The 27,131-nt window shown below is 45.3% G+C and overlaps 1 protein-coding gene across 5 annotated transcripts in view; it reads right to left on the reverse strand.

The window, feature by feature from the left end:
- The window catches only part of PRPF31 (pre-mRNA processing factor 31), a 190,007-nt gene that overhangs the window by 147,791 nt on the left and 15,085 nt on the right, over positions 1-27,131 (reverse strand). For all 5 annotated transcript variants that reach the window (XM_073602307.1, XM_073602310.1, XM_073602308.1 and 2 more), the window contains exon 3: positions 11,930-11,990. In XM_073602307.1, coding sequence (XP_073458408.1) covers positions 11,930-11,990 — 61 coding nt within the window. The remainder of the gene's footprint in view (positions 1-11,929; positions 11,991-27,131) is intronic.

Consider the following 27,131-nt stretch of genomic DNA (forward strand, 5'->3'; position numbering starts at 1 on the left):
AGGGACTCCTTGCCCTGAGAAAAAAAAAAAAAAAAAATCAAAAAATAAATAGTCTAGATATGGGACGATTAATACATCTTGAATCCGAAAAAAGGCCATGACTTCGGCCATGATTTTTGTAAAAATCCTCGGTGCTGCCGAGAGACCAAAAGGAAGGGCACTGAACTGCCAGTGAGACGGCTCGTTTCCCACGAGCACTGCAAACCTGAGGAACCTTTGGTCGCTCTGGCAGATTGGTACATGAAGATAAGCGTCCTGAAGGTCCAGGGTCACCATGAAGATCTTTGGTAACAACAGATTTCTTACCGAATAAAATGTTCTCCATACGGAAACGTCTGTAAACTATGTATTGGTTCAGGACGCTTAAATTTATGACGATATACGAAAGCCGCCGGAAGCTTTCTTGACCAGAAATACGTGAGAATAAAATCCCCGGAACTTCTGAATTTCTGGGACAGGAGAAATAACTCCCTCTGTTTCCCACACAGAGATCAAATTTAACATGGCTTGCCGTCTCTCTTGGTCTCTCGGCAGGTGGGTAAGAAAAAACTTCTGGGGGGGGGGGATTTTTGAATTCCAATCTGTAACCCTTTTCCAGAGTTTGAAGGATAAAGGAATTGGTGGAAATCTCTGCCCATTCCTTGATGAAATGGCACAATCTTCCCCCTACCCCTAACCTTTTTAGTCTGTTGCCTGTTGGCTTTAAAATTAGCCTAGTTTTGGAAGCCATGAAAAGGCCTCTTATTCTGGAGCTTATTCCTTTGGGAAGAAGGGAATCGTTTACCTTTCTCAGAGGAACGAGATAAGACTTCCTCTAAGGAAGAACCAAACAATAGTTTGCCTTCGAAAGGAATGCCACAGAGCTTTTTTTTGGAAGATCACCTTCCCAAGATTTAAGCCAGATAGCTCGCCTAGCTGAATTAATGAGAGCAGAAGCCCTGGCTGCGGATTTGACTGAATCTGCTGCTGCGTCAGCTAAGAAGGCGACTGACTTGGCAATGAGTGGGAGGGATTCTCTAATCTCTTCCTTGGGGTCTAAAATTTCTAGCCACACAGGTGGATGCTATCGCTGGGCCTAAAGAAAAAGCTGAAGCATCCCAGGCCCTATGCAGCAATGAGTCGGCCTCAAAAAAAATAAATAAATAAATACAAAAAAACATTTGGATAGATATATATATATATATATTTTTTTTTACCTCACCTCTAAATGCCTGTTGCTAGGGGGTCCCTCGTAGTCTGCCTCTTTCAGTGCCTGGGCTGGTGACATCACTTCCGTCTCAGCACAGGAAGGGCTCAGCTCTGCTCCCTCCCTCCTGTCAATCACCTGGGACCCATTACAGGTCCCAGGTGACTGAGCGGCCAATCACGGCGCTCGGCGCCGCTCGCGCATGCGCAGTGGGTGCCAGGCTGTGAAGCCACAGCCCGGCGCCCACAGTTGCAATGCCGGCGCCGCCAAACAGAGGGGGAGAGGAGTGGGGCTTTGATCCCCCGCATCGCTGGACCCAGGGACAGGTAAGTGTCCAATTAAAAGTCAGCAGCTGCAGTATTTGTAGCTGCTGACTTAATTTTTTTTTTTTTTTTTTTGTGATCCTCCTCTTTAAGGACCCCTGAATCCTCAAAAGAAAGATCTGATCTTTTGGACACCTGCGACATAGGGGCATCTAATCTAGGACACTTAAAGAAAACCTCCTCAAAATCAGTCTGAAAAGGAAATCACCTTTTGTGTCCTCTGGATTGAAACAACCTTTTTTCAGGTTCTTTCCATTCAGACAGAATCATGCCTCTAAGAGACTGATGTACCGGAAAGGTTTTAGATTTCCGTCCCTGAAGGCCCCTATACATTTTATCCTGTACAGATTGGGTATGTTGTGGCATCCCAATCTGCTTTGAGGTATAAATTGCTTTTAATAGTTCAATATCCTCAACTGGAAAGATACTTAGATGAGCTACCTGTATCTTCCTCTGATGCAGACTTTTCACCGGATGAAGAGACTGGATTCTCACCTTCTTCCAGATCAGAGGTATCACGTGAACTAATAGTCTCAGATACTAACAAGGGAAGGGACTTGGCAGAGGTTGAAGGATCTTGAGCTATGGGTCTAGACGAGGGAAGGCCTATACTAGTAACCCTGTCATTCAGTGACCGAAAAGAGTCCACAACCTCCTTCATAGAAGTCATTAACTCCCTAAAGGAGGAAGACTTTGAACTAGCTCTGGGTGGGATACAATCCTCACAAAATAGCTTTTTATAACTATCAGAGAGCCTGGCCCTACAGTTCCCGCATTTCTTCTTCACCGGTTTGGCCTAGAAAAGAGCAGAAACAAGGACCATAAATTAAAAGGATCCATACAAAAGAAGTCCCTTGCTGTAGCTATCCACAGACAAGGGCTTACCTTGGGGGCAGTATGGGACCCGGATGCTGCCGCTGGTTCAATACGAGCGGACGTTCCATCCTCAGACCTGTCCGCAAGCTCCATGAAGCAAGCGAAGAACGATCGTAGAAAAGACTGCTGCTGTACTGCAAAAACTGCACCTAGAATGGCGTTTTTAGCAGGCCATTCCCCTGCAGCATGTCCTCAGTGTCTCCACACCATGCTCTTTATAAAAATTTGGCGTCCGGAAGTGCGTCATGTGACTTCCGGTTCTGGCGCCATCTTGCTGCATCACTGGAAGTCCTCCTGACGCCATCTTGGTACACCGAAATGAAGCATTTAGGAGGACACAGTTCCACACAGCAGCGCTGGGGAAAAAGGAAGGGAGTTGCCACCATTTACACAGGCAAGTAACCCTTAGAAATAGGAAACCTTTCTGGTACATACCATCATCCAGGACTTGGCCACAACTAGTCCTGGATGAAACCAGAGAAGGGGGGCCCACCAACCACAGTTACCAGACCTTAAGAAAACAAAAAACGTGTCGGTGCTCCTGGAGGGTCTGGAAACACAAAACAACTGAGGGTCAGAGAAAAGGGAGGGGCCTTTTAAATTCTGATTTGTGTTTCCTGTAGAGGGCGGAGCCGATCATCTCTCAAGTAGCTGTCCTGGAAGGCGAGGGGGGAAATCTTCTGTTCCGGTGAACAACTGCAGAACCCCAGAAATAGGACTTGCTTGTACGGAATCGGGTTGGACTTTTGCACATTTATGATCCAGCCCAAGCTCTGCAGATGGTTGTGGGCCACCTGTAGGTTCTTCCTTAATTGGTTCTCGAGGATTACCATGCCCCTGAGCCTTAGGGGAGCCAAGGCCTCTATCACTTTTATGAAAAAGCAGGGTGAGGATGACAGACCAAAAAGCAGTGCCCCTAAATGCAGGTGCTGGACCGGTTGCCCTGATCTCAGGACCAGTCTCAAAAACCTTTGGGAGCTCTCTCTGATTGGGATGTAGAGATAGGCTTCCCTTAGGTTGATCAATGCCATGTAACAGTTTGGAAACAGCAAATTTCTGACCAAAAAGATTGAGTACATTCTGAACTTTTTGTATAAACACTGCCTTGTTTAATGGCTTCAGGTTGAGGATTAGGCAAAAATTTCCTAAAGGCTTTCCCACCAGAAATATATAGGAATAAAACCTAATTTCTTCTTCTCCTGCAGGGACCGGTACAACCACTCTTTGAAGTATCAAATCCTGTACAAAAGATCTTCATGGCCAGAGCTTTTACTGGATTTTGTGGAATATCCGTCACAAAATACCTTCTTGGCCTCTGCAAATTCTATTTTGTACCTTGTGCTGACAAGATTCCGGATGTACAGGCTTGTTTTTTTTTTTTTCTTCCTGAGACTTATCACCTTGCTTCAAATTCCTCTGGGGAATAAACAAACAAAAAAAAAAAAAAACTCTTTAGCGTTTCTTATTTTTAACAGGAAAAAGACTTTTCCCTGTCTGCTGAGTGATCCAAAATGGATTCCAAATCTGGACCGAAGAGATCTGAAAGCGGATTCCGCATAGCCTAACCTTGGAATCCCCCTGCCAGGTCTTCAGCCATAAGGCCCTTCTTGCCGAACTAGACAAGGCGCTGAGCGTGCTGTCATAAGCACGGATTCTGTGGAACGCATCTGCTATGTATCCAATTGCCCTGGAAATTATAGGAAAAGAATCTAGAATCTCTTTTTTGGGGGTCCCTGCGCCAATATGCTCTTTAAGCTGGTTTATCTTGCCAGAGAAGGAACCGCCATAGCTGGCTTCAAATTCTCAGTTGTGGATTGCCATAATCTCTTCAAAAATAAACCCCAACCCTTTTATCCATTGCCTTCTTTAGGCTTCCCATTTTCTCAAAAGCAAGGTCTGTGGTTTTTGAGACTTAGGGGAAAAAGCAGCATCCAACTTAGGCACTTTGTTCCAAACTGATGAAGACTATTCATCAAAGAAGAAACGGGAAATGTATCTTGTGAGATCGCGAAAAATAAACAAATAAAATAATAAAAAAATTGACCAGTTACACTTACCGGTAACTGTGTTTCTGGGAAGTCTTCCAGGACGGCACCCTGAGAGATGACTGGTCCTCCTGACAGGAAACACAATCAAGAAAGAGGTTAAAAACCCCGCCCCTCCCTGCACTCCTCAGTTGTGCAAAAGTATTGACCCACACCAGTGCATGAAAGTGAAACGAAAACACCTCCAATGTACTAATATATAAAAATACAAACCGGGTGGGAAGTAGGCCTGCCGTCCTGGAAGACTTCCCAGAAACACAGTTACCGGTAAGTGTAACTGGTCATTTTCTCAAGTCGTCTTCCAGGACGGCACCCTGAGAGAAGAGTAAGTAGCTCAGGCCTACCTTAGGGCGGGACAACCGCTTGCAGGACCTTTCTGCCGAAGGCCAGATCCTGGGGTGACAGAAGTTCCACTCTGTAATGTTTCAGGAACGTGTTCTGGCTTGACCACGTTGCTGCCTTACAGATTTGATCTACCGATGCTCCGGCTCTTTCTGCCCAAGAGGTTGCCAGAGACCTTGTAGAGTGAGCTTTATGATTAGTTGGAGCCGTCTGACCTGAATGCTCATAAGCTATGGCAATAGTCTGTCTAATCCATCTAGCAATGGTTGTTCTAGAGGCCTGTTCGCCTCTTCGAACTCCACAAAAACTAACTAACAGATGTTGGGATTTTCTAAACTCTTTAACCTTTTCTAGGTAGAGCAACAGACATCTCCTGACATCCAACGTATGGAAGGCCCTTTCCTTCTCGTTCTGTGGATTGAGACAGAAAGAGGGTAAAATAATCTCCTGTGACCTATGAAAGCGTGAAGCTACTTTGGGAAGGTACAAAGGGTCCTGCCTGAGAATAATTCGGTCTTCTAACAGGCGGAAAAAAGGCTCCTTCAAAGAAAGAGCATGCAAATCGCCCACCCTTCTGGCTGTAGTAACAGCCAGAAGGAAGGCGGTTTTAAAAGAAATCAGTCTGACTGACGATTGAGCCAACGGCTCAAAAGGTGCCCTGGTCAGGGCTTCCAAGACTAAAGATGAATCCCACGGTGGAAATTCCTTCATTTGCACCGGGGAAAGCCTCTCTCTAGCCGACAAGAATCTTTTAATTAAAGGATCTAGAGCTAATCTAACATCCAGAAAACTAGACAAGGCCGCCACCTGAACCTTCAGAGTTTTGGTGGCTAAACCTCGGTCTACTCCCTCCTGTAGGAAGTCTAAAATAACTGGAATTTCCTTCTGGGGAACTTTTCTCGCTTCACACCAACGGGAAAAAGCCCCCCAGACCCTAGCATAAATGCGTCTAGTTACCGGTTTTCTACTCAGTAACAGGGTGTCAATCACCTTCTCTGAACACCCCTTGTTGCGCAGGCACTCCCTTTCAACAGCCAGGCTGTCAACCTGAAGAAACCGGGGTTCGGATGGTAAAGAGGGCCTTGAAGCAGAAGATCCTGACGTTCTGGAAGCTGAACCGGAGGCACCACCGCCCAGTTCCACAACGTGGGAAACCAGGACCTTTTGGGCCACCAGGGGGCAATCAAGATCAAATTGCCCCTGGCCCGACTCAGTCTTTGAAGGATTCTTGGAATCAGAGGTAAGGGAGGAAAGGCATACGCCAGACTGAAATTCCATTCCTGAGCCAATGCATCCACCCCCTCGGACCCTCGTTCCCTGCAGAGGGAAAAATACCTCTTGACTCTCCTGTTTTTCCTGCAGGCAAAGAGATCTATCTCCGGTGTACCCAGCTGTTGACAGACCCTGGTAAAAACTTCGGTGTTTAGCTCCCATTCTCCCTGTTGTACTGTCTGACGACTGAGGAAGTCTGCCTCTATGTTGAAAACTCCCCTTATGTGTACCGCAGAAATGGACGGTCTTCTCTGCTCCGCCCATTCTAGAATCTCCTGTGTGAGATTCATTAGGGAAAGCGACCGTGTACCCCCCTGACGGTTCAGAAAGGCCACTGTTGTGGAATTGCCGGAGAGGATCTGAACTTCCTTCCCCTTGATCTTGTTCTCGAAGGCTATTAGAGCCTCCCCGACAGCTAACAATTCCCGGAAATTGGAAGAGGCAGTTCTCTGTCATGTGTCCCACACACCCTGATCTTGCAGTTCTTCTAGATGGGCCCCCCATCCCCACGAGCTCGCATCGGTCCTTATTCTGACCGGCTGAAGCTGGAACCAAAGGTGGCCTGCCCCCAACCTTTGAGGGTCGAGCCACCAAAGTAAGGAATTTCTTATTCTTAGAGGAATGGTCATCAGAGTATCTAGGGATTCCTTCTTTCCATCCCATGAGGATAGAAGGAAGTTTTGCAGGGGTCTTGAATGGAGCTGGGCCCAAGGCACTGCCGGGATACATGAGACCTAGAATCTTCATGATCACTCTTCTGGATACTACCTTCTGGTGCCGGATTGAAGACACTGAAGTAATCAATGCTTCTATCTTCTCCTGCGGAAGGATCAGTTTCTGCCTTACCGAGTCCACCCACAGACCCAGGTACAGTTTGGTCTGAGAAGGAATCAGAGAGGATTTCTCCTGACTTATCAACCATCCCAGGGACTCCAAGGTGGATATTACCTTGTCCAGATCCTGGAGAAGGGATTCCCTGGAAAGGTTGTAGACCAGCAGGTCGTCTAGATATGGTATCAGGGAAATCCCCTGAAGGTGCAGGTAGGAGATGACCTCTGCAAGGATCTTTGTAAACACCCTTGGACTGGCCCCCAGTCCGAAAGGTAGGGCCTGGAACTGCCAGTGCTGTGTACCCCGATCTGTGCGGATAGCAAAGCGAAGGAATACCTGGTGCTGCGGAAGAATGGGAATATGCAGATATGCATCCTTCAGGTCTATGGTAGCCATGAAGACCTTTTTTAACAGAAGTTTCCTGACCGTATAGACCGATTCCATGCGAAATCTTTTGTATCGCAGGAAGGTATTTAATTTCCTTAGATTCAGGATTAACCTGAATTTCCCGTACGGTTTTGGAACAACAAAGACGTGGGATTAAAAACCCTTTCCTTGATGATCCGCCGGAACTGGGAGAATGACCCTCTGACTCGCCAACTGCTCGATATTTTCCATGAGTCCTATGGCTTTTGGATTTTCTCTGGGTAAAAATGTCAGTAGAAATGTCTGTGGAGGCCTGGAAGCAAATTCTAGCCCATAGCCCTCTCTTATCCACTGAAGGACCAGAGGGCTTTGGACTACCCGCTCCCACTGTGGGATAAATTGTGCCAGCCTCCCTTCCACCTTGTGCTGGCGTCACTTAGGATCCCTGTCTGCGACCTTAGGGCCGGAGAAAAGGAGAGCTCCTTTCTGTTTGGCTTTACCAACACCCCACTTCTTTCCTTCCTTATGGTCTTTAAACCGGTTGTTGACCTGGGGGCCTCGAAAAAAATTTTTGGCCTTTTTAGGTTTAACCGGAAATTTCTTCCCCTTCTCCGTAGATCTGGAGAGGGTCTGGTCCAACCCTGTACCAAACAGGAGAGATCCTTCAAAAGGAAGACCGCATAACCTAGTCTTAGAGGTATGATCCCCATCCCAGGTCTTAACCCATATGGCTCTTCTAGCAGAATTGAGAAGCGCTGCTGTCTTAGCTGAAGTCCGCACCGACTCCACAGCCGCATCCGCAAGAAAGGCTACCGCCTTACCAATTACCTCCAAGGAATCCAAAAGATCCCTGGACTTGGAAGAACTCGCCACATGATCAGTTAGCTTATTCAGCCACATGTTAGTATTCCTGGCTATACAAGCTGAAGCTAAAGCCGGACTTAAAGTAGCCGCATTGGCCTCCCAGGCCCTGCGTAAAAAGGGTCTCAGACCTACGGTCCATTTGGTCCCGGATGTTACCTGCGTCTTCAAAAGACAGGTCAGATTGTTTAGACACCTGGGCCAGAGATGCATCTAGTTTGGGAAGTTTAAAAAACTTCTCCTGCTCCTCTTCCTTAAACGGACACCTGCGTTTCCAGGTTTTAAACTTCTGAAGTTTATTTTCTGGTTCCTTCCACTCTCTTAAAACAATGTCTTTCAGAGACTGATGGATAGGTAACACTTTAGACTGAGCCTTAGACAACCCCTGATACAACCTATCCTGTACAGAAGTCTGAGCCTCCTGGATCTCCTCAGAAGCATAAATAGCCCCTAGGAGGCCCTCCATATCGTCTGTTGAGAAGATATGTCTACCTGGCCTGGAATGCTCCCCTTCCTCCTGGCTATCTTCTGCCTCTTCCCCTTCTTCAAGGAGACTTTGGCAGGGACCTTCCACTTCTTCCGCCTCTTCTTCCGAATCCTGAGAAGATGGCGGTTTCTGCAGAGCAGTGCTCACCTGTCTAACATTAGAAAGAGCACTTTCCTGGGAGGATGAGCCCTCTCTGCTATCCTGCCTAGTATTGAGGCTAGCCTGGAAGGCTTTAAGTGTGGACAGCATCTCAGATTGTACTGAGAGAAACGCTCTCATAACCTCTGAAGTCTCCTTCCCCGATAATTTATGAATGCATTTGTAACAGAACGGCTTGGTGTGCTCTGCAGTTAGTTTATCATTGCAGTACCCACACCTCTTGGAACGGGAAGGATTTTTGGGTCTCGGTCTACTGGCAACACTCTGGGTTTCTGTGTCTGTAAAATAAGAAGCCCATTTAGCTAGTAACAAATAAAACGAGATCTCTTATGAGGGAAAAGCTAGAGGGGCACCCCCTCCCTTATCTCCTCCAGCCTGACAGACTCACCCCCGGTGGCCTCCACAACGGCTGTAAACTCCTCCTGCTCCATTGCTGTGAGTGAGTAGTGGACGCCTGCTCCTTGCCTGACACTGCCTCTGCTGCCCGGAATTAATCCCCTCTTAAGTGCTGGTACCCGTTTCAAGCCGGCTGCTGGCTCCTCATGGCGTTCCGAACGCCGCCGCCATCTTGCCGAGGCCACTTCCTCCTCTGTGGGCGGCGCGCTCTAGTGCCTGGGCCGCCGTGACGTCATTTCCTCCCAGAAATGACCACCGCAAAATGGCGCCGATCCTACACACAGCCGCCGGCGCTGAGGCGGCCAGGAACCCAGCAAAGAGCAGCAACAGCAGAAAACAAGCAGCATGTGGCAAATCTTCTCTAAAAACCATGAGGTGAGGAGAGGTAGGAGCAGGAACATGGTCCCTGGAGTTCTGGAGACTCAGAGTGCCCAGGGTCCTCCAGTTCTCATGGGGAGCTCTTCATTGCCCCCCTGAGAAAAATAGGGGAACGAACCCCCCCGGGAAGGGCAAGCCCTACCAAACCCAAAGGTTTTCCAAAAACCTGCAGTCTGGCGCCCAAGGGGGGACTTCCAGCCCACGGCCTTCCGTCTATTAGAAAAAAAACAAACTGTTTCGCTGTGGGGAAACACAATCAAAAACTGAGGAGTGCAGGGAGGGGCGGGGTTTTTAACCTCTTTGATTGTGTTTCCTGTCAGGAGGACCAGTCATCTCTCAGGGTGCCGTCCTGGAAGACGACTTGAGAAAAAGTTTTTATTCTGGATCCTGACAGTGCTTCTTTACCATGTCAGAGATAGCTGAATGGACAGGAAAACAGCTACCTTTTGGCTCGCTAAGCCCCAGAAACATTTTATCATGAGATAAGAAATAAACAGAGCGTGCACCTGCCTAGTGCATTATCCTCAATAAAATACTTTTTTTTTTTTTTTTTTTTTAAATAAAGGAATAATACTCACATGCGCTTGAATACAGCATATCAGATATTGAACAGCTTTATGTCCATGGTATCACAATACAGATGAAACCTCCCACAATAAGACCAGCTGGCGTGTTTCGAGGCATCGCCTCTTCCTCAGGGCCATGGCGGAAGAGGCGATACCTAGAAACTCATCAGTGTTATTGTGGGAAGTTTCACCTGTAACGCGATACCATGGACGTAAAGCTGTTCAATATCTGGTATGCTGTATTCAAGAGCATGTTTGTGAGTATTATTCCTTTTTTTTAATAAAGTCATTTATTGAGGATAATGCACTAGGCCGGTGAGCCCTCGGTTTATTTCTTATCTTAGCGCATCTAGACACCCCCAGTCTTATGGAGGGCAGCAAGGTGGCATTTATCCGAATTCACCAGGATAAGAGCTTAGAGTAACACCACTGTGGGGCCCACCTTCAAGCGCAGGAGACGTGTTGTATATGTTCAGACATTTGATCATGAAGTGAGAGATTCTTTTCCTCCGCCCTAATACCTAAGGTGGCATGAATCGCTTTAAAAAGGAGGACAGTACACTTTTTTCAGCAACAATTTATTTTTGATCCTGAGTCATCTTCCACCTCATCTTCTGAATCCCCTTCAGATCGTGGTGGAGAGGCAGCAACCTGTGCCGAGGAAATCCCTGACCCTGTATCCAAGGAAGCAGATGACTGGTGTGGCTGTGGGTTCAGAAGCACTCTGGGAGTGCAAAAAGACTAAGCCTGCAAAGTTGCACTCGACTTAGCCTTCATAGAAGCCAGAAAGTCATTAGGTGCTGCAGCCGATTCTTCTTCCCTCACTAAAGCTCAGACACAATCCTTGCATAAAGGTTTTTTTCCATTAATCTGGACAATTTACTCCTTGCTACTAGACTCCTTTTCACTGCTCTTCGCCCAAGACATAATAGAAACAACCGCTTCAGCTACTGAAATGCTAAAACACCACAACGAAATCACCAGTGCAGCCATTACCCAGAAGTTAATACCACACCACACGTGCACTGACCCTCACACAGGCCCTCAGCCACCAGAGGGGATGAACACAGAAAGAAAGAAAAAAAAAAAAAAAAAAACCCCACCAACAACAGCGTGCACAGAGAAAAATTAGCAGCATAAACATGGCCTACCTGGACTGTGTCTCCTGGTCCTGATGTGTTGGAACACTGCTGCGCCAGCCCGGGACCAAGAATAGGCACTGACTGGGTCTTAGCCCCTTCCCCTACATCCAAAACTGAAGCCGTGCACCAGGCCGGAAGCTCCGTCCCTGCTGGGAAATGATACGGCGGGTATGCCCAGACGCTGCCGGACACCAAAAACATGCCCGCCGCCATGCAGGAGAAATGGGCTGCAGCTTGCCGGCAGTACTGGCTCTCCCTGAGCACTGAAGGGGGAGAAAGGAGCCAGGAATAGGCCCCCTCACCTGGGACACCTCTCTCAGGCAGTACGAGAGAACTTAGTTCTCACATTCCCTGTGTGTTCCTACATGGCCAGAGGAAACAGGATAACTGAGGACTGTGGGGAGAGGCCTCCAATTTAAAGTCTGTTGTAGGTGTGTGATTCCTGCGAGAAGAGGAGAAGCTACGTTAGCTCATGTTCTGTCCTGAAAGACGTTTTGAGAAAACGTATTGATGATGGTTCTAATAAAAGTTGAGTGTATTGCTACCAACAATCTATGCAATAGCTACAAAACCAGACTGCATCCGTAGCAATTCTGACTCCTTCAACCCCACTCAAGCTCTAGCATGCATAAATCCCAACAATTTAAGTGAAAGCAGAAAGCTTACAAAAAAAACAAAAGTGCATTAAAATGGCAGTACCTGCTGATGCTTTCGGCTGTTTTTTGACATATTCTTCGATCTTTGCCAAAATTTCTGCAAACTTAAAAATAAATGCCAATTATCACGTGGTAAATTCAAAACACAAGCCTATCAAATATAAATATATATATATATATATATATATATATATATATATATATATATAGCAACAGATTCCAAATGCAAATAGCACACTTGAAATGAACTCTGGACCTTTTATCTGCTCCTTGTAAATGGGATGAGGGAATAACACACACCTGGCCATGGAACAGCTGAGCAGCCAATTGTCCCATTACATTTGGTCCCTTAAAAAGTGGGAGGCACATATACAAACTGTTGTAATTCCTACACCGTTTATTTATATATATATATATATATATATATATATATATATATATATATATATATATATATATATATATATATATATATATATATATATATATATATATACACATATATATATACATACATACATACACACACACAAGTTTACATAGAATTGGCAGAATTAATGATTTGACCATTTTTCAGAGAATATGGATGACAACACAAACATTTTTCACTTCCGGTTAGTGTTTGGCTGCAGCCATCAATCAACGGCGTTTACCCTTTTTAAATCATAATGACAACAAACTACCCAAATGACCGCGATCAAAAGTTTACATACCCTGGTGATTTTGGCCCGATAACATGCACACAAGTTGACACAAAGGGGTTTGAATAGCTATTAAAAAGATAACCATCCTCACCTGTGATCTATTTGCTTATAGTGTGTGTGTGTGTGTGTATATATATGTACTTGTGACAGACCCTTGCATCTTTCATCCAGTGCTGCACTGACGTTTTTGGATTCTGAGTCATGGAGAAAGCAAAAGAATTCTCAAAGGATCTGTGGGGAAAAGGTAGTTGAACTGTAAAAACAGGATAGGGATATAAAAAGATATCCAAGGAATTGAGAATGCCAATCAGCAGTGTTCAAACTCTAATCAAGGTGTGGAAAATAAGGGGTTCTGTTGAAACCAAACTACGGTCAGGTAGACCAACTAAAATTTCAGCCACAACTGCCAGGAAAATAGTTCGGGATGCAAAGAAAAACCCACAAATAACTTTAGATGAAATACAGGACTCTCTGAAAACATGTGGTGTGGCTGTTTCAAGATCCAAAATAAGGAGGCACTTGAAGAAAGATGGGCTGCACGGTCGAATCGCCAGAAGAAAGCCATTACTACGCAAGTGCCACAAATGATCCCGCTTACAATACGCCAAAACACAAAGACAACCCTCAAACCTTCTGGCACATTTGGAGTGATGAGACCAAAATTGGGATTTTTGCCAACAACCATAAACGCTACATTTGGAGAGGAGTCAAGGTCTATGATGAAAAGTACGGAGGTGGATCGCTGATGTTTTGGGAATTTTTTGAGCTACAAAAAAGGCACAGGAAATGTGGTCAAATTTGTTGGAAAGATGAATGCAGTATGTTAATAATAAAAAATAGAAAATACTGGAGGAAAATTTGCATTCATCAGCCAGGAAGCTGTGCATGGGACGTACTTGGACAGTCCAACATGACAATGATCCAAAACACAAGGCCAAGTCGACCTGTCATTGGCTATAGCAGAATAGAGTGAGTGAAGGTTCTAGAGTGGACATCTCAGTCTCCTGACCTCAATATCATTGAGCCACTTTGGGGAGATCTCAAAACGTGCAGTTCATGCAAGAAAGCCCAAAAATTTACAGGAACTGGGAGGCTTTGTCAAGAGGAATGGGCAGGTTTACCATCTGAGAAGAAGATCAAGAGCCTCAGCCACAAATACCACAAGAGACTTCAAGCTGCCATTGATGTTAAAGGGGGCAATACACGATATTAAGAACTGGGGTATGTAAACTTTTTATCAGGGTAATTTGGGTAGTTTCTGTTCCCATTATGATTTAAAGTGGTTGTAAACCCTTATGTCGTGTGCACACGACCGGATTTTACGACAGAATTCTAGCTGAAACTGTCTTGCGTACACATGATCACACCAAAGTCCGACCGTCAAGAACACAGTGACGTACAACACGTGCGACGGGACTAGAAAAAGAAAGTTCAATAGCCAGTAGCTTCCGTCTCGTACTTGCTTCAGAGCAGGTGTCGTTTTTGGTCCGTCGGAACAGCATACAGACGAGTGGTTTTCCCGATAGGAATTGGTTCAGTCGGAAATATTTAGACCATGTTCTATTTCTATGTCCGTCAGAATTTTCGGAAAAAAAAAAAAAAAAAAAAAGTCCGATGAAGCATACACATGATCGGAATATACGATGAAAAGCTTCCATCTGACATTTTCTTTTTTCAATTCTTTATTTAATTTATATATATCCATACAAAAAAAGTTTACAATAATCATACCAAAAATACATTGCTAAATTCCCCTCATGTCCCCCAAAGGCCCCCCCCTTTCACTCGAATTAAAACCCCAAATCCCCCTCCCCCCATCCCTCCCCCACAGACTTCACTGTATTGTTTTCTAATTGCCCCATTTGAACCAGGTCAGAACAACCTCTTCTCCGCGTACCTTGCTGATTTCTTAAAGACCACCCAACTTGCCCAATTACCTCCTGCTGTCTCGTGCTCCCTAATTGATGGGTCTTTTTCCTTTTCCTCTAGCTTGTATGTTTCCTGCACTCCTAGGAGCCAGTCGCTAATCTTGGGGCCTTCGGTATTCTGCCATCTCCTAGGTATTTCTCTTTTTGCTGCATTCAGTAAGACGGGAACAATGGACCTATTGTACTCCCGCTTTCCTCCCTCCAGACTGTGAAACAGGCAAACCCACGGGTCATAAGGGATTGATTTACCCGTGATCTCCTCTATAATCTGGAGTACCTCCTGCCAGAACTTTTTGACCCCTGGGCAGCTCCAAAGTTGGGCCATTGTCCCCACTTCCCTACACCCCCTACAACAGTTAGGGGACCTATCTGGTTGGTATTTGTTGATTTTATCCGGCGTAGCATACCATCTAGATAAGCACTTGTAGTTTGTCTCTGTCATTTTAGTATCCATTGTCGAACTGTGTGTTGCCTTTAGAATGTTGCTCACTGCATTTTCCTCTAATGTTGCCCCCAAATCCCTTTCCCATTTTTTGATGAATGGCGGCATATCCATCTCTTCACCGTTTAGCAACATTTTATAAATCACAGAAACATATCCTCTGGACCTGCTACTGTTAACTATTTTTTCTATTGGTCTAAGATCTTTTTCCCCTCTTATGGGCCCAGGGAGACTTTCAACAAAATGAGAGAGCTGCATATACCGCCAACCATTTACTTTCATTAAATCCTTTTGTGTAACTAAGTGCTGAAACGTGCAAATTTTCCCATTCTTCGTGATGTCTTTTAATTGTGTTTCATTACTTATTATCCAGTTTCCGCCTACTTCCTCCCTCCCCGGGGGAAACAGTTCATTATTTTTTAAGTATATCAGCGGTGAGTTATATTCCCAACTATTTTTTGTGTGCATCAAGTCCCAGGTTTTGAAAGTGAGTTGTGTAATGTGTGTATTGGGGCTTAATTTTCTAACAAATATTTCAAACATGAACCACTTAACCCCGTTTCTAAACTAACCCACCTTTTATTGTGCCCTCCCTTAACCCAGTCCACCGCCCGTGCAATTACTATTGCATTAAAATATTTTTTGAAGTCAGGCATAGCCAGCCCCCCACGTGCTTTTTCTCTGCAAATCACTTTATGTGCTACTCTGGGTTTCTTATTATTCCACACAAATTTAATATTTGTGTTAACTTTTTAAAATAGACTTGGGGCAACGGGATTGGCAGCATCTGCATTTTATAAAACACTTTTGGGGCCAGCACCATTTTTACTGAACCTCTTCACTGTAGCTAATATATTAGGAATCGAGATCCTAGGGTTTGTGACGTATAAAAGAACGTCATCGGCGTAAGCTGCCACCTTATGCTCCTCCCCTCCAACAGTACAACCCCCTATGTCCGGGTTTTTTCGTAGAGCAGCCAACAGGGGTTCCAGTGTCAGAACAAAAAGGAGAGGAGAAAGGGGGCAGCCCTACCTGGTGACGTTCCACATTTCGAACTGGGCTGAGGCAATGTTGTTGACTTTTACATAGGCTGGGGGATGATTATATAAAATTTTAATACACTATCATTTTTTCTCCAACACCTACTGCTTCCAACGTATTGATCATGAAACCCCAGTCTACTCTGTCAAAGGCCTTTTCGGCATCTACTGACAGAAATAGTCCTGGGGTTCCACTGCTCTTAATGGCTTCTGTAACGAGCAAGGACCGCACCCCATTGTCTTTGCTCTCTCTCCCTGGAACAAAACCCGCCTGGTCCGGATGGATCAGGTGTGCCATCTTCTCCTTGAACCGTGTCGCCATACACTTTGATGTCTGCGTTTATAAGCGCTATAGGCCTATAACTGGAGCACAGGGTGCGGTCCTTACCCTCTTTCGGTATCAGGGTCACAGCTGCCAGCAGAGCACCCTCGCTCAGCTCTCCCTGCGTTCCAAGCTCATTCCATAATTTGCATAGCCTCGGGACCAAAGAGTCCCCAAATGTTTTAAAAAAACAAGCCGTGAAACCATCAGGGCCGGGGCTCTTCCCGGAGGGAGATGATCTTAGGGCCGAGCGGATTTCTTCTTCCGTTATGGGGTTATCTAGATCTTTTATGTCCTCTTCGGTCAGCTTATTTATCCCTGCCTCTTTTAAAAAGGCCTCTGCCCTTTCCTTTTTTCCCCTCCTACATCCTTTTGTATCGACAGAATATAGAGATGCAAAATACTGTCTGAATTCCTCACCAATTTCTCTTGATGAGAACTTCAGGTCCCCTTTTTTACTTTTAATCTTATCAATAAAGTTTTTTCCCCGTTTTCGCTGCAGAATTTTTGCCAGATGTTTACCTACTTTATTACCCCACCTCAGTTTGTCTCTCAGATGTCTATTCATTATTTGATTCGTCTCCTCTTCCATTAAGTCTTTTAAATCATCCCGCCTGCTGGTCAGCAATTGCAATGTGGTCCTACCGGATCCTGATTGAGTTTTATGCATCTGTTCTAATTTAAAAATTTCTGCTATAAGCATTTCCTTTCTTTTTTCCTTTCTTTTTTCATTCCTGCTCCCACCGAAATCAGGACCCCTCTAATATATGCCTTGAAGGCTTCCCAAAATGTGGCTCCCGGTATCTCTCCCGTATCATTAATTTGAAAAAACGAATCTATTTCCTGTTGGATCTTTTCAACAATCTTAACATCTCTAATTAAACTCTAATTTAGCCGCCATGTGAAGGGGGGTTTTTGGACTTCTTTAAATCTCAGTTTCATCGTGGCGGGGGCGTGATCTGACAATGTTCTGATCTCAATCCTAGTTTCTTCAACTTCCTCCAGCAACCTATGATCCACCATCAGATAGTCCAATCTGGAATAAGTCCCATGCACGGGGGAAAAGAAAGTAAAATCTCTGACCCCAGCGTGTTGGATCCTCCACACATCTGTCAACTGACAGTCATGTAATTTTTTCCCTATTCTTCTCAGGGTACTCTTACTCATCCCCCGTGCGTTTGATGAACTATCCAAGGATGGATCCAGGCTGAAGTTAAAATCTCCTGCTACTATCATTTCCCCCTCTCTAAATTCCAGCAGACTGTTGAGTACTTTAGAAAGAAACTTGGTCGGATCTCTATTTGGGCAATAGACATTAGCCAGGGTGAGAGTCCTCTCTCCAATTCTAATCTTCAAGAAAAGGAAACGCCCTTCTGGATCTGTCTTCCTATCCAATAAGATATAATTCAAACTTTTCGCGAAGCCAATTGCCACCCCTTTTGCCCGTTTCTTAGGAGTATCGCTGTATATCCAATTTGGAAGATACCTAGAATAAAGCTTTACATTGGATCCCCACATTAGGTGGGTCTCCTGTAGAAAGACCACATCTGCCTCATAGTGTTGCAGCTCTCTTAGCACTTTATGCCTCTTTTTGGGTGAGTTTAACCCTTTAACATTATAAGTCAAGCATTTCAAATTCATTTAGCCTGTACCATGAACCTTTTTTGGGACCTGGTGTTTTCCAAAAGTGCTCTTCGAAGAGCGAGTCTGCTCGGGATTGAAACCCCCCTTCCTCCACCCTCCCCTTCTCCCCCCACCAACCACCCTCCCCCCCCCACATCCCACCCTCCCGCACCGCACACTCCCCTGGTCACTGCCACTGAATGTCCTGTTTTAGGATGGGAAAGCACATCCACTTTCCACGACCGCCAAACTGGAGGGGGGCAGGACCGGACACTATCAGGGATCCACAGGCGAGGGGGGGGGGGGGGGGGAGCCAGGGGACGCCGCAGCCGCGCACCTCTGCTCCACAAGACCTCCGTAAGCTGCGCGGATGACGATCCTGGCTTCAGTACAGCTGCCTCTGCTGCTCTCTGGAGCCCGCTGCCTGTCGCCCCTGCGGAGGTATTTCTTTCAGTCACGGGCTCTCACACCGTGCTTCCTGGAGTGCCATCCCGCCAGCCCGTTCAAGGATGCCTCGTCCACCGCCCCACCATCGGACCCCGCCCCCAAACCTCGGCACGTCACATCCTCTCCTCTCGCAGGGACTGTTCTAAACGTCGTCTGACTTTTTCTGACGGACATTCCACTCGTGTGTATGCGGCATAACACAACACTTTTTACTACAGGTAAGCCTATAATAAAGGCTTACTGTAGCTACCCAGGTTATCTCCTAAACCTGCACGGTTTAGGCGATATCCCCTGTATTTGCATGTGCCGATGTCATCGGCATATGCGCATTGAAGCAACAGCACGTATGTGTTGTTGCTTCAGTGGGTGTGCTATTACCGGCGGCTCCCACGCCTGACATCATCGCAGCTCTGGCCAATCACAGCGCCGAAGCTGCGATACCCGGAAGTAACCCCCGGGAGTGATGTTGCCGGCCGGTGCTGTGTACGGGCAACGCAGCGAGGGCTTCGATCTCAGGTGAGTATTACATGCCTTATGCCTTTGTCTTGCAGGTGTTCGTTTTTGTTTTTCCAAAGTGGGTTTACATCCACTTTAAAAAGAGTAAACACAGTTGATTGATAATAAATGGCTTCAGCCAAACACCAACCATGAGTGAAAGAAAAAAAAAAAAAGTTTGTGTTATCATTCATATTCTCATAGAAATCATAAATTCTGCCAGGGTATGTATGCATGCATGCACCACAGTACTGTCCAATTTTTTTTTTTTAGGCAGGTGTGAAAAAAAAAAAAAAAATATTCTAAAATTTAGAATGCTTTCAGAAATAGCAGTGTTAGTTTACTTTTATCAATAATCAAAATTGGCAGAAATTAAATCAAAATATTTGGTGACACCACTCTTTGATTTTCGAAAACAGCATCACTTCTTCTAGGTACACTTGCACAAAGTTTTTGAAAGAACTCGGCAGATAGGCTGTTAGGCACCTTGGAGAACTAATCACAGATCTTTTGTGGATGTAGGCTGCCTCAAATCCTTCCGTTTCTTCATGTATGCCCAGACAGACTCGACATTGCGATCGGGGCTCTGTGAGGACCAAACCATTACTTCCAGGGCTCCTTGTTCTTTATGCTCAAGAGTTTTTTAATGACATTAGCTGCATGTTTGGGGTCAATGTCCTGCTGTAGAATAAATTTAGGGCCAAATCACATGCCTCCCTGATAGTTACGATACGATGGGTAGATACCTTGTATCTAACTATATGTTTCAGCATGGAGACCACAGATCCTGTCCAGATCTCCAAGTCCATTTGCAGAAATGCAGTCTCAAACTTGCAAGAAACCTCTACCATGCCCCACTGTTGCCTGTAACACTCACTGTACTGCTCGCCAGCCCTTCACAAACAAACTGCCTCCTGCAACAGCCAAAAAATTCAATTTTTTTTTCCCATCAGTCCAGACCACCTGCTGCCTTTTTTCTTTAGCAGGTTTTAGCCCGCTGTCAGATGTAAATGGGTGGATTCTTGGATTAACAGATCTAGTGGGAAAAAATTAAATGCTTGCCTTGAGGGGCCATGGGTGAAGCAAGCCAGTGTGTTCCATACCTTAACCACTTGCCGACCGCCTCACGCAGATATACTGCGGCAGAATGGCACGGGCAGGCAAAATCACGTACCTGGTACGCGATTGCCTTCCCGCGGGCGGGGGGTCCGATCGGACCCCCCCCCCGGTGCCTGAGGCGGATGGCTTTGGTCTGGCAGTGATCAGAGATGAGGGGGAGGCCATCCATTCGTGGCCCCCCCTCACGATCGCTCCCAGCCAATGAGAATCTTCCCCTGCCTCTCTGTGTAGTACAGAGAGGCAGGGGATGTGATGTAATCTCTCCTCGGCTCGGCAGTTTCCGTTTCGGTGTTCTGCCGAGAAAGTTCCGCTCGGCGGATAAGGACCCCCCTCTACTGCGCAGGCGCTGCGCCTGCGCAGTAGGATCCAGCGGAAATAGCCAAAGGTGAATAGCTGAAAATGAGCTGTAAGAGGGCCCCTCGTGGGCTCGCTTTACTCGCCACGCTTCGGGCACGGCCTCGCTTCGCTCGGCTCTTTTTAATCCCCCCTCTAGGTCCACTTGGATGGTGGGGAAGGAACCTGGACCTAGGGCACAGGCTCCGTGTACAGCTGATTGAAGAGTTTGAGCTACGGCTATCTCCGGCGGCTGACAGTAGTTCGTACTGCGCAGGTCCTTATCCGCCGAGGGAACTTTCTCGGCAAGACACCAGCGCCGAGGAGAGAAGACATCTGAGTGAGTTGCACAACACAACATACACAGTAGAACATGCCAGGCACACTTTACACCCCCCTTTATCCCCCGTCACACTGACACCAAGCAGTTTTTTTTTTTTTCTGATTACTGCATGGTGTCAGTTTGTGACAGCTAGTGTGGTAGGGCAGTAAGAGTTAGCCCCCTTTAGGTCTAGGGTACCCCCCTAACCCCCCCTAATAAAGTTTTAACCCCTTGATCACCCCCCGTCACCAGTGTCACTAAGCGATCATTTTTCTGATCGCTGTATTAGTGTCGCTGGTGACGCTAGTTAGGGAGGCAAATATATAGGTTCTTCGTCAGCGTTTTATAGCGACAGGGAACCCCATATACTACCTAATAAATGTTTTAACCCCTTGATTGTCCCCTAGTTAACCCTTTCACCACTGATCACCGTATAACCGTTACGGGTAACGCTGGTTAGTTCGTTTATTTTTTATAGTGTCAGGGCACCCGCCGTTTATTACCTAATAAAGGTTTAGCCCCCTGATCACCCGGCGGTGATATGCGTTGCCCCAGGCAGCGTCAGATTAGCGCCAGTACCGCTAACACCCACGCACGCAGCATACGCCTCCCTTAGTGGTATAGTATCTGAATGGATCAATATCTGATCCGATCTATACTAGCGTCCCCAGCAGTTTAGGGTTCCCAAAAACGCAGTGTTAGCAGGATCAGCCCAGATACCTGCTAGCACCTGCGTTTTGCCCCTCCGCCCGGCCCAGCCCACCCAAGTACAGTATCGATCGATCACTGACACTTACAAAACACTAAACGCATAACTGCAGCGTTTGCAGAGTCAGGCCTGATCCCTGCGATCGCTAACAGTTTTTTTGGTAGCGTTTTGGTGAACTGGCAAGCGCCAGCGGCCTAGTACACCCCGGTCGTAGTCAAACCAGCACTGCAGTAACACTTGGTGACGTGGCGAGTCCCATAAGTGCAGTTCAAGCTGGTGAGGTGGCAAGCACAAGTAGTGTCCCGCTGCCACCAAGAAGAAGTCAAACAGGCCCGTCGTGCCCATAGTGCCCTTCCTGCTGCATTCGCCAATCCTAATTGGGAACCCACCACTTCTGCAGCACCCGTACTTCCCCCATTCACATCCCCAACCAAATGCAGTCGGCTGCATGAGAGGCATTTTCTTTATGTCCTCCTGAGTACCCCTACCCAACGAACCCCTCCAAAAAAGATGTCGTGTCTGCTGCAAGCGCGAATATAGGCGTGACACCCGCTATTGTCCCTCCTGTCCTGATAATCCTGGTCTTTGCATTGGTGAATGTTTTGAACACTACCATTCACTAGTTGCGTATTAGCGTAGGGTACAGCATTGCATAGACTAGGACACACTTTCACAGGGTCTCCCAAGATGCCATCGCATTTTGAGAGACCCCAACCTGGAACCCGTTACAGTTATAAAAAAAAAAAAAAAAAGAAGTTGTCGTTTCATTGTTCTCTCTCTCTCTCTCTCTCTATTGTTCTGCTCTTTTTTACTGTATTACATAGGAATGGAATGATGTACAAAAGGAATGATGTGGGCAGCCCAAAGACAGCTGCAAAAAGAATGTTACATAGTTACATAGTAGGTGAGGTTGAAAAAAGACACAAGTCCATCAAGTCCAGCCTATGTGTGTGATTATGTGTATTTCATGTGTATGTCAGTATTTCATTACATATCCCTGTATATTGCGGTCATTCAGGTGATTATCTAATAGTTTCTTGAAGCTATCAATGCTCCCCGCTGAGACCACCGCCTGTGGAAGGAAATTCTACATCCTTGCCGCACTTACAGTAAAGAACCCTCTACGTAGTTTAAGGTTAAACCTCTTTTCTTCTAATTGTAATGAGTGCCACGAGTCTTATTAAACTCTCTTCTGCTAAAAAGTTTTATCCCTATTGTGGGGTCACAGTACAGTATTTGTAAATTGAAATCATATCCCCTCTCAAGCGTCTCTTCTCCAGAGAGAATAAGTTCAGAGCTCGCAACCTTTCCTCATAACTAAGATCCTCCAGACCCTTTATTAGCTTTGTTGCCCTTCTTTGTACTCGCTCCATTTCCAGTACATCCCTGTTGAGGACTGGTGCCCAGAACTGGACAGCATACTCCAGGTGCGGCCGGACCAGAGTCTTGTAGAGCAGGAGAATTATCGTTTTATCTCTGGAGTTGATCCCCCTTTTAATGCATGCCAATATTCTGTTTGCTTATTAGCAGCAGCTTGGCATTGCATGCCATTGCTGAGCCTATCATCTACTAGGACCCCCAGGTCCTTTTCCATCCTAGATTCCCCCCAGAGGTTCTCCCCCCAGTGTATAGATTGCATTCATATTTTTGCCACCCAAATGCATTATTTTACATTTTTCTACATTGAACCTCATTTGCCATGTAGTCGCCCACCCCATTAATTTGTTCAGGTCTTTTTGCAAGATTTCCACATCCTGCGGAGAAGTTATTGCCCTGCTTAGCTTAGTATCGTCTGCAAATTCTATTCTGCAATGTTTTATTATTATGTTTTATCACGTTTGCTTTTCAGTTATGCAATTTTTTATACTTTACCGTTTACTGTGCTTTATGGTTAACCATTTTTTCGTCTTCAGGTTCACGACTTTGAGTGGTTATACCAGAATAATGCCTGCAGGCTTAGGTATCATCTTGGTATCATTCTTTTCAGCCAGTGGTCGGCTTTCATGTAAAAGCAATCCTAGCGGCTAATTAGCCTCTAGACTGCTTTTACAAGCAGTGGGAGGAATGCCCCCCCTCCCACCATCTTCCGTGTTTTTCTCTGGCTCTCCTGTCTCAACAGGGAACCTGAGAATGCAGCCGGTGATTCAGCCAGCTGACCATAGAGCTGATCAGAGACCAGAGTGGCTCCAGAGACCAGAGTGGCTCCAAACATCTCTATGGCCTAAGAAACCGGAAGCTACGAGCATTTTAGGACTTAGATTTCGCTGGATGTAAACAGCGCCATTGGGAAATTAGGGAAGCATTTTATCACACCGATCTTGGTGTGGTCAGATGCTTTGAGGGCAGAGGAGAGATCTAGGTTCTAATAGACCCCCAATTTAAAAAAAAAAAAAAAAAAAAAAAAAAAAAGGAAGGAGTACCTGTCACTACCTATTGCTATCATACGGGATATTTACATTCCCTGAGATAACAATAAAAATGATTAAAAAAAAAAAAAAAAAAAAAAAAAAAAAGCACCCGTCCCCCCTGCTCTCACACTAAGGCGAACGCAAGCGTCGGTCTGGCGTCAAATGTAAACAGCAATTGCACCATGCATGTGAGGTATCACCGCGAAGGTCAGATCGAGGGCAGTAATTTTAACAGTAGATCTCCTCTGTAAATCTAAAGTGGTAACCTGTAAAGGCTTTTAAAAATGTATTTATTTTGCTGCCACTGCACGTTTGTACGCAATTTTAAAGCATGTCATGTTTGGTATCCATGTACTCGGCCTAAGATCATCTTTTTTATTTCATCAAACATTTGGGCAATATAGTGTGTTTTATTGCATTAAAATTTAAAAAAAGAAGTGTGTTTTTTCCCCAAAAAATGCGTTTGAAAAAAAAAAAAAATAAATAAAAAAAATCGCTGCGCAAATACTGTGTGAAAAAAAAAAAAAAAAAAAATATGAAACACCCACCATTTTAATGTGTAGGGCCTGCCTTTGCTTAAAAAAAAAAAATAGATAATGTTCGGGGGGGGGGGGGGGGGGGGGGGGGGGCGGGGGTGGGTGGGGGGTTCAAAGTAATTTTCTTGCAAAAAAAAAAAAAAAAATAATTTTTTATGTAAACAAAAGTGTCAGAAAGGGCTTAGTCTTCAAGTGGTTAGAAGAGTGGGTGGATGTGTGACATAAGCTTCTAATGTTGTGCATAAAATGCCAGGACAGTTCAAAACCCCCCCAAATGACCTCATTTTTGAAAGGAGACACCCCAAGCTATTTGCTGAGAGGCATGTCGAGTCCATGGAATATTTTATATTGTGACACAAGTTGCGGGAAAGAGACAAATTTTTTGCACAAAGTTGTCACTAAATGATATATTGCTCAAACATGCCATGGGGAATATGTGAAAATACACCCCAAAATACATTCTGTTGCTTCTCCTGAGTATGGGGATACCACATGTGTGAGACTTTTGGTTGCCTAGCCTCGTACGGGACACCGAAAACCAAGCACCGCCTTCAGGCTTTCTAAGGGCGTAAATTTTTGATTTCATTCTTCACTGCCTATCACAGTTTCGGAGGCCATGGAATGCCAGGTGGCACAACCCCCCCCCCCCCCCAAATGACCCCATTTTGGAAAGTAGACACCCCAAGCTATTTGCTGAGAGGTACAGTGAGTATTTTGCAGACCTCACTTTTTGTCACAAAGTTTTTTTTTTTTTTTTTTTTCAATTTTTAAAAAAGTTTTTTCTCGTCTTTCTTAATTTTCAAAAACAAACGAGAGCTGCAAAATACTCACCATGCCTCTCAGCAAATAGCTTGGGGTGTCTAATTTCCAAAATGGGGTAATTTGGGGGGGGGGGGGTTGTGCCACCTGGGCATTCCATGGCCTCCGAAACTGTGATAGGCAGTGAAGAGTGAAATCAAAAATTTACACCCTTAGAAATCCTGAAGGCGGTGCTTGGTTTTCGGGGGCCCCGTACGCGGCTAGGCTTCCAAAAAGTCCCACACATGTGGTATTCCCATACTCAGGAGAAGTAGCTAAAGGTATTTTGGGGTGCGATTCCACATATGCCCATGGCCTGTGTGAGCAATATATCATTTAGTGACAACTTTGTGCTAAAAAAAAAAATTGTCACTTTCCCGCAACTTGTGTCAAAATATTAAATAAATATTCCATGGACTCAACATGCCTCAAAGCAAATAGCTTGGGGTGTCTACTTTCCAAAATGGGGTCATTTGGGGGGGGTTTTATGCCATCTGGGCATTTTATGGCCTTCAAAACTATGATAGGTAGTGAGGAGTGAAATCAAAAATTTACGCCCTTAGAAATCCTGAAGGCAGTGATTGGTTTTCGGGGCCCCATACGCGGCTAGGCTCCCAAAAAGTCCCACACATGTGGTATCCCCGTACTCAGGAGAAGCAGCTGAATATTTTGGGGTGCAATTCCACATATGCCCATGGCCTGTGTGAGCAATATATCATTTAGTGACAACTTTTTGTATTTTTTTTTTTGTTATTATTCAATCAAAAAAAAAAAAAAATTAATATTCAGTGGGCTCAACATGCCTCTCAGCAATTTCCTTGGGGTGTCTACTTTCCAAAATGGGTTCATTTGTGGGGGTTTTGTACTGCCCTGCCATTTTAGCACCTCAAGAAATGACATAGGCAGTCATAAATTAAAGGCTGTGTAAATTCCAGAAAATGTACCCTAGTTTGTAGGCGCTATAACTTTTGCGCAAACCAATAAATATACACTTATTCACATTTTTTTTACCAAAGACATGTGGCCGAATACATTTTGGCCTAAATGTATGACTAAAATTGAGTTTATTGGATTTTTTTTTTTATAACAAAAAGTAGAAAATATCATTTTTTTTTTCAAAATTTTCGGTCTTTCCGTTTATAGCACAAAAAATAAAAAACGGCAGAGGTGATCAAATACCATCAAAAGAAAGCTCTATTTGTGGGAAGAAAAGGACGCAAATTTCGTTTGGGTACAGCATTGCATGACCGCGCAATTAGCAGTTAAAGCAACGCAGTGCCAAATTGTAAAAAGTGCTCTGGTCAGGAAGGGGGTAAATCCTTCCGGGGCTGAAGTGGTTAATAGTTATTTAAACAGAGTCCAGAAAGTGTGTTGGAGTGGTTTAATGAATCCAGGCAGCCCCCAGGAAAAGCTTTAAGTCGAGTCTTGAGGCAGCAGATTCGATTTGAGTGCAAGGAAGTCTCAGGGCCAGGGTCCACCATGATCTAGAGTGAGACCAGATGGTTGCCTTGTAATAAGTGGCAACTTTAGGAGCCTGCATTTCTTGCAAATTTTGTTGGCATATGCAGGATCACTTTCTTAGGACGTGTTTTTTTTTTTAGTTCCAAATTAAGTTTTGCAGGATGTTTTAAATTTTCCTAAGCTGTGTAAGACTGCTTTCACACTGAAAGCAGTGGCCGTTAGCGCTAAAACGAGCGGCACTTAAGCAGCGCTTAAATAGCGCTATTGTGCCACTAGCGGGACGTTTTACCAAAATACATAAATAAAAGAAGGGTAAAAAAAATTCAGTTTTTGCGGTGCTTTCAAATCACTTTTAAGGCGCTTTGAAAACGCTGCCCATTCATTCCAATGGGCAGGGTGTTTTGGGAGCGCTAAATACAGCTCTCCCAACCCTCCCCAAAGATGCTGCTTGCAGGACTTTTCGGAACGTTACGCAAGTGCACCGCCCCAGTGTGAAAAGACACACTGGAATGAATAGGAGGCTGTTCTCAAGTACTTAGCAGAGGCCATTTCCAGCAC

The sequence above is a fragment of the Aquarana catesbeiana genome, linkage group LG10, assembly GCF_042186555.1.
Source record: "Aquarana catesbeiana isolate 2022-GZ linkage group LG10, ASM4218655v1, whole genome shotgun sequence".
Classification (NCBI taxonomy): domain Eukaryota; kingdom Metazoa; phylum Chordata; class Amphibia; order Anura; family Ranidae; genus Aquarana; species Aquarana catesbeiana.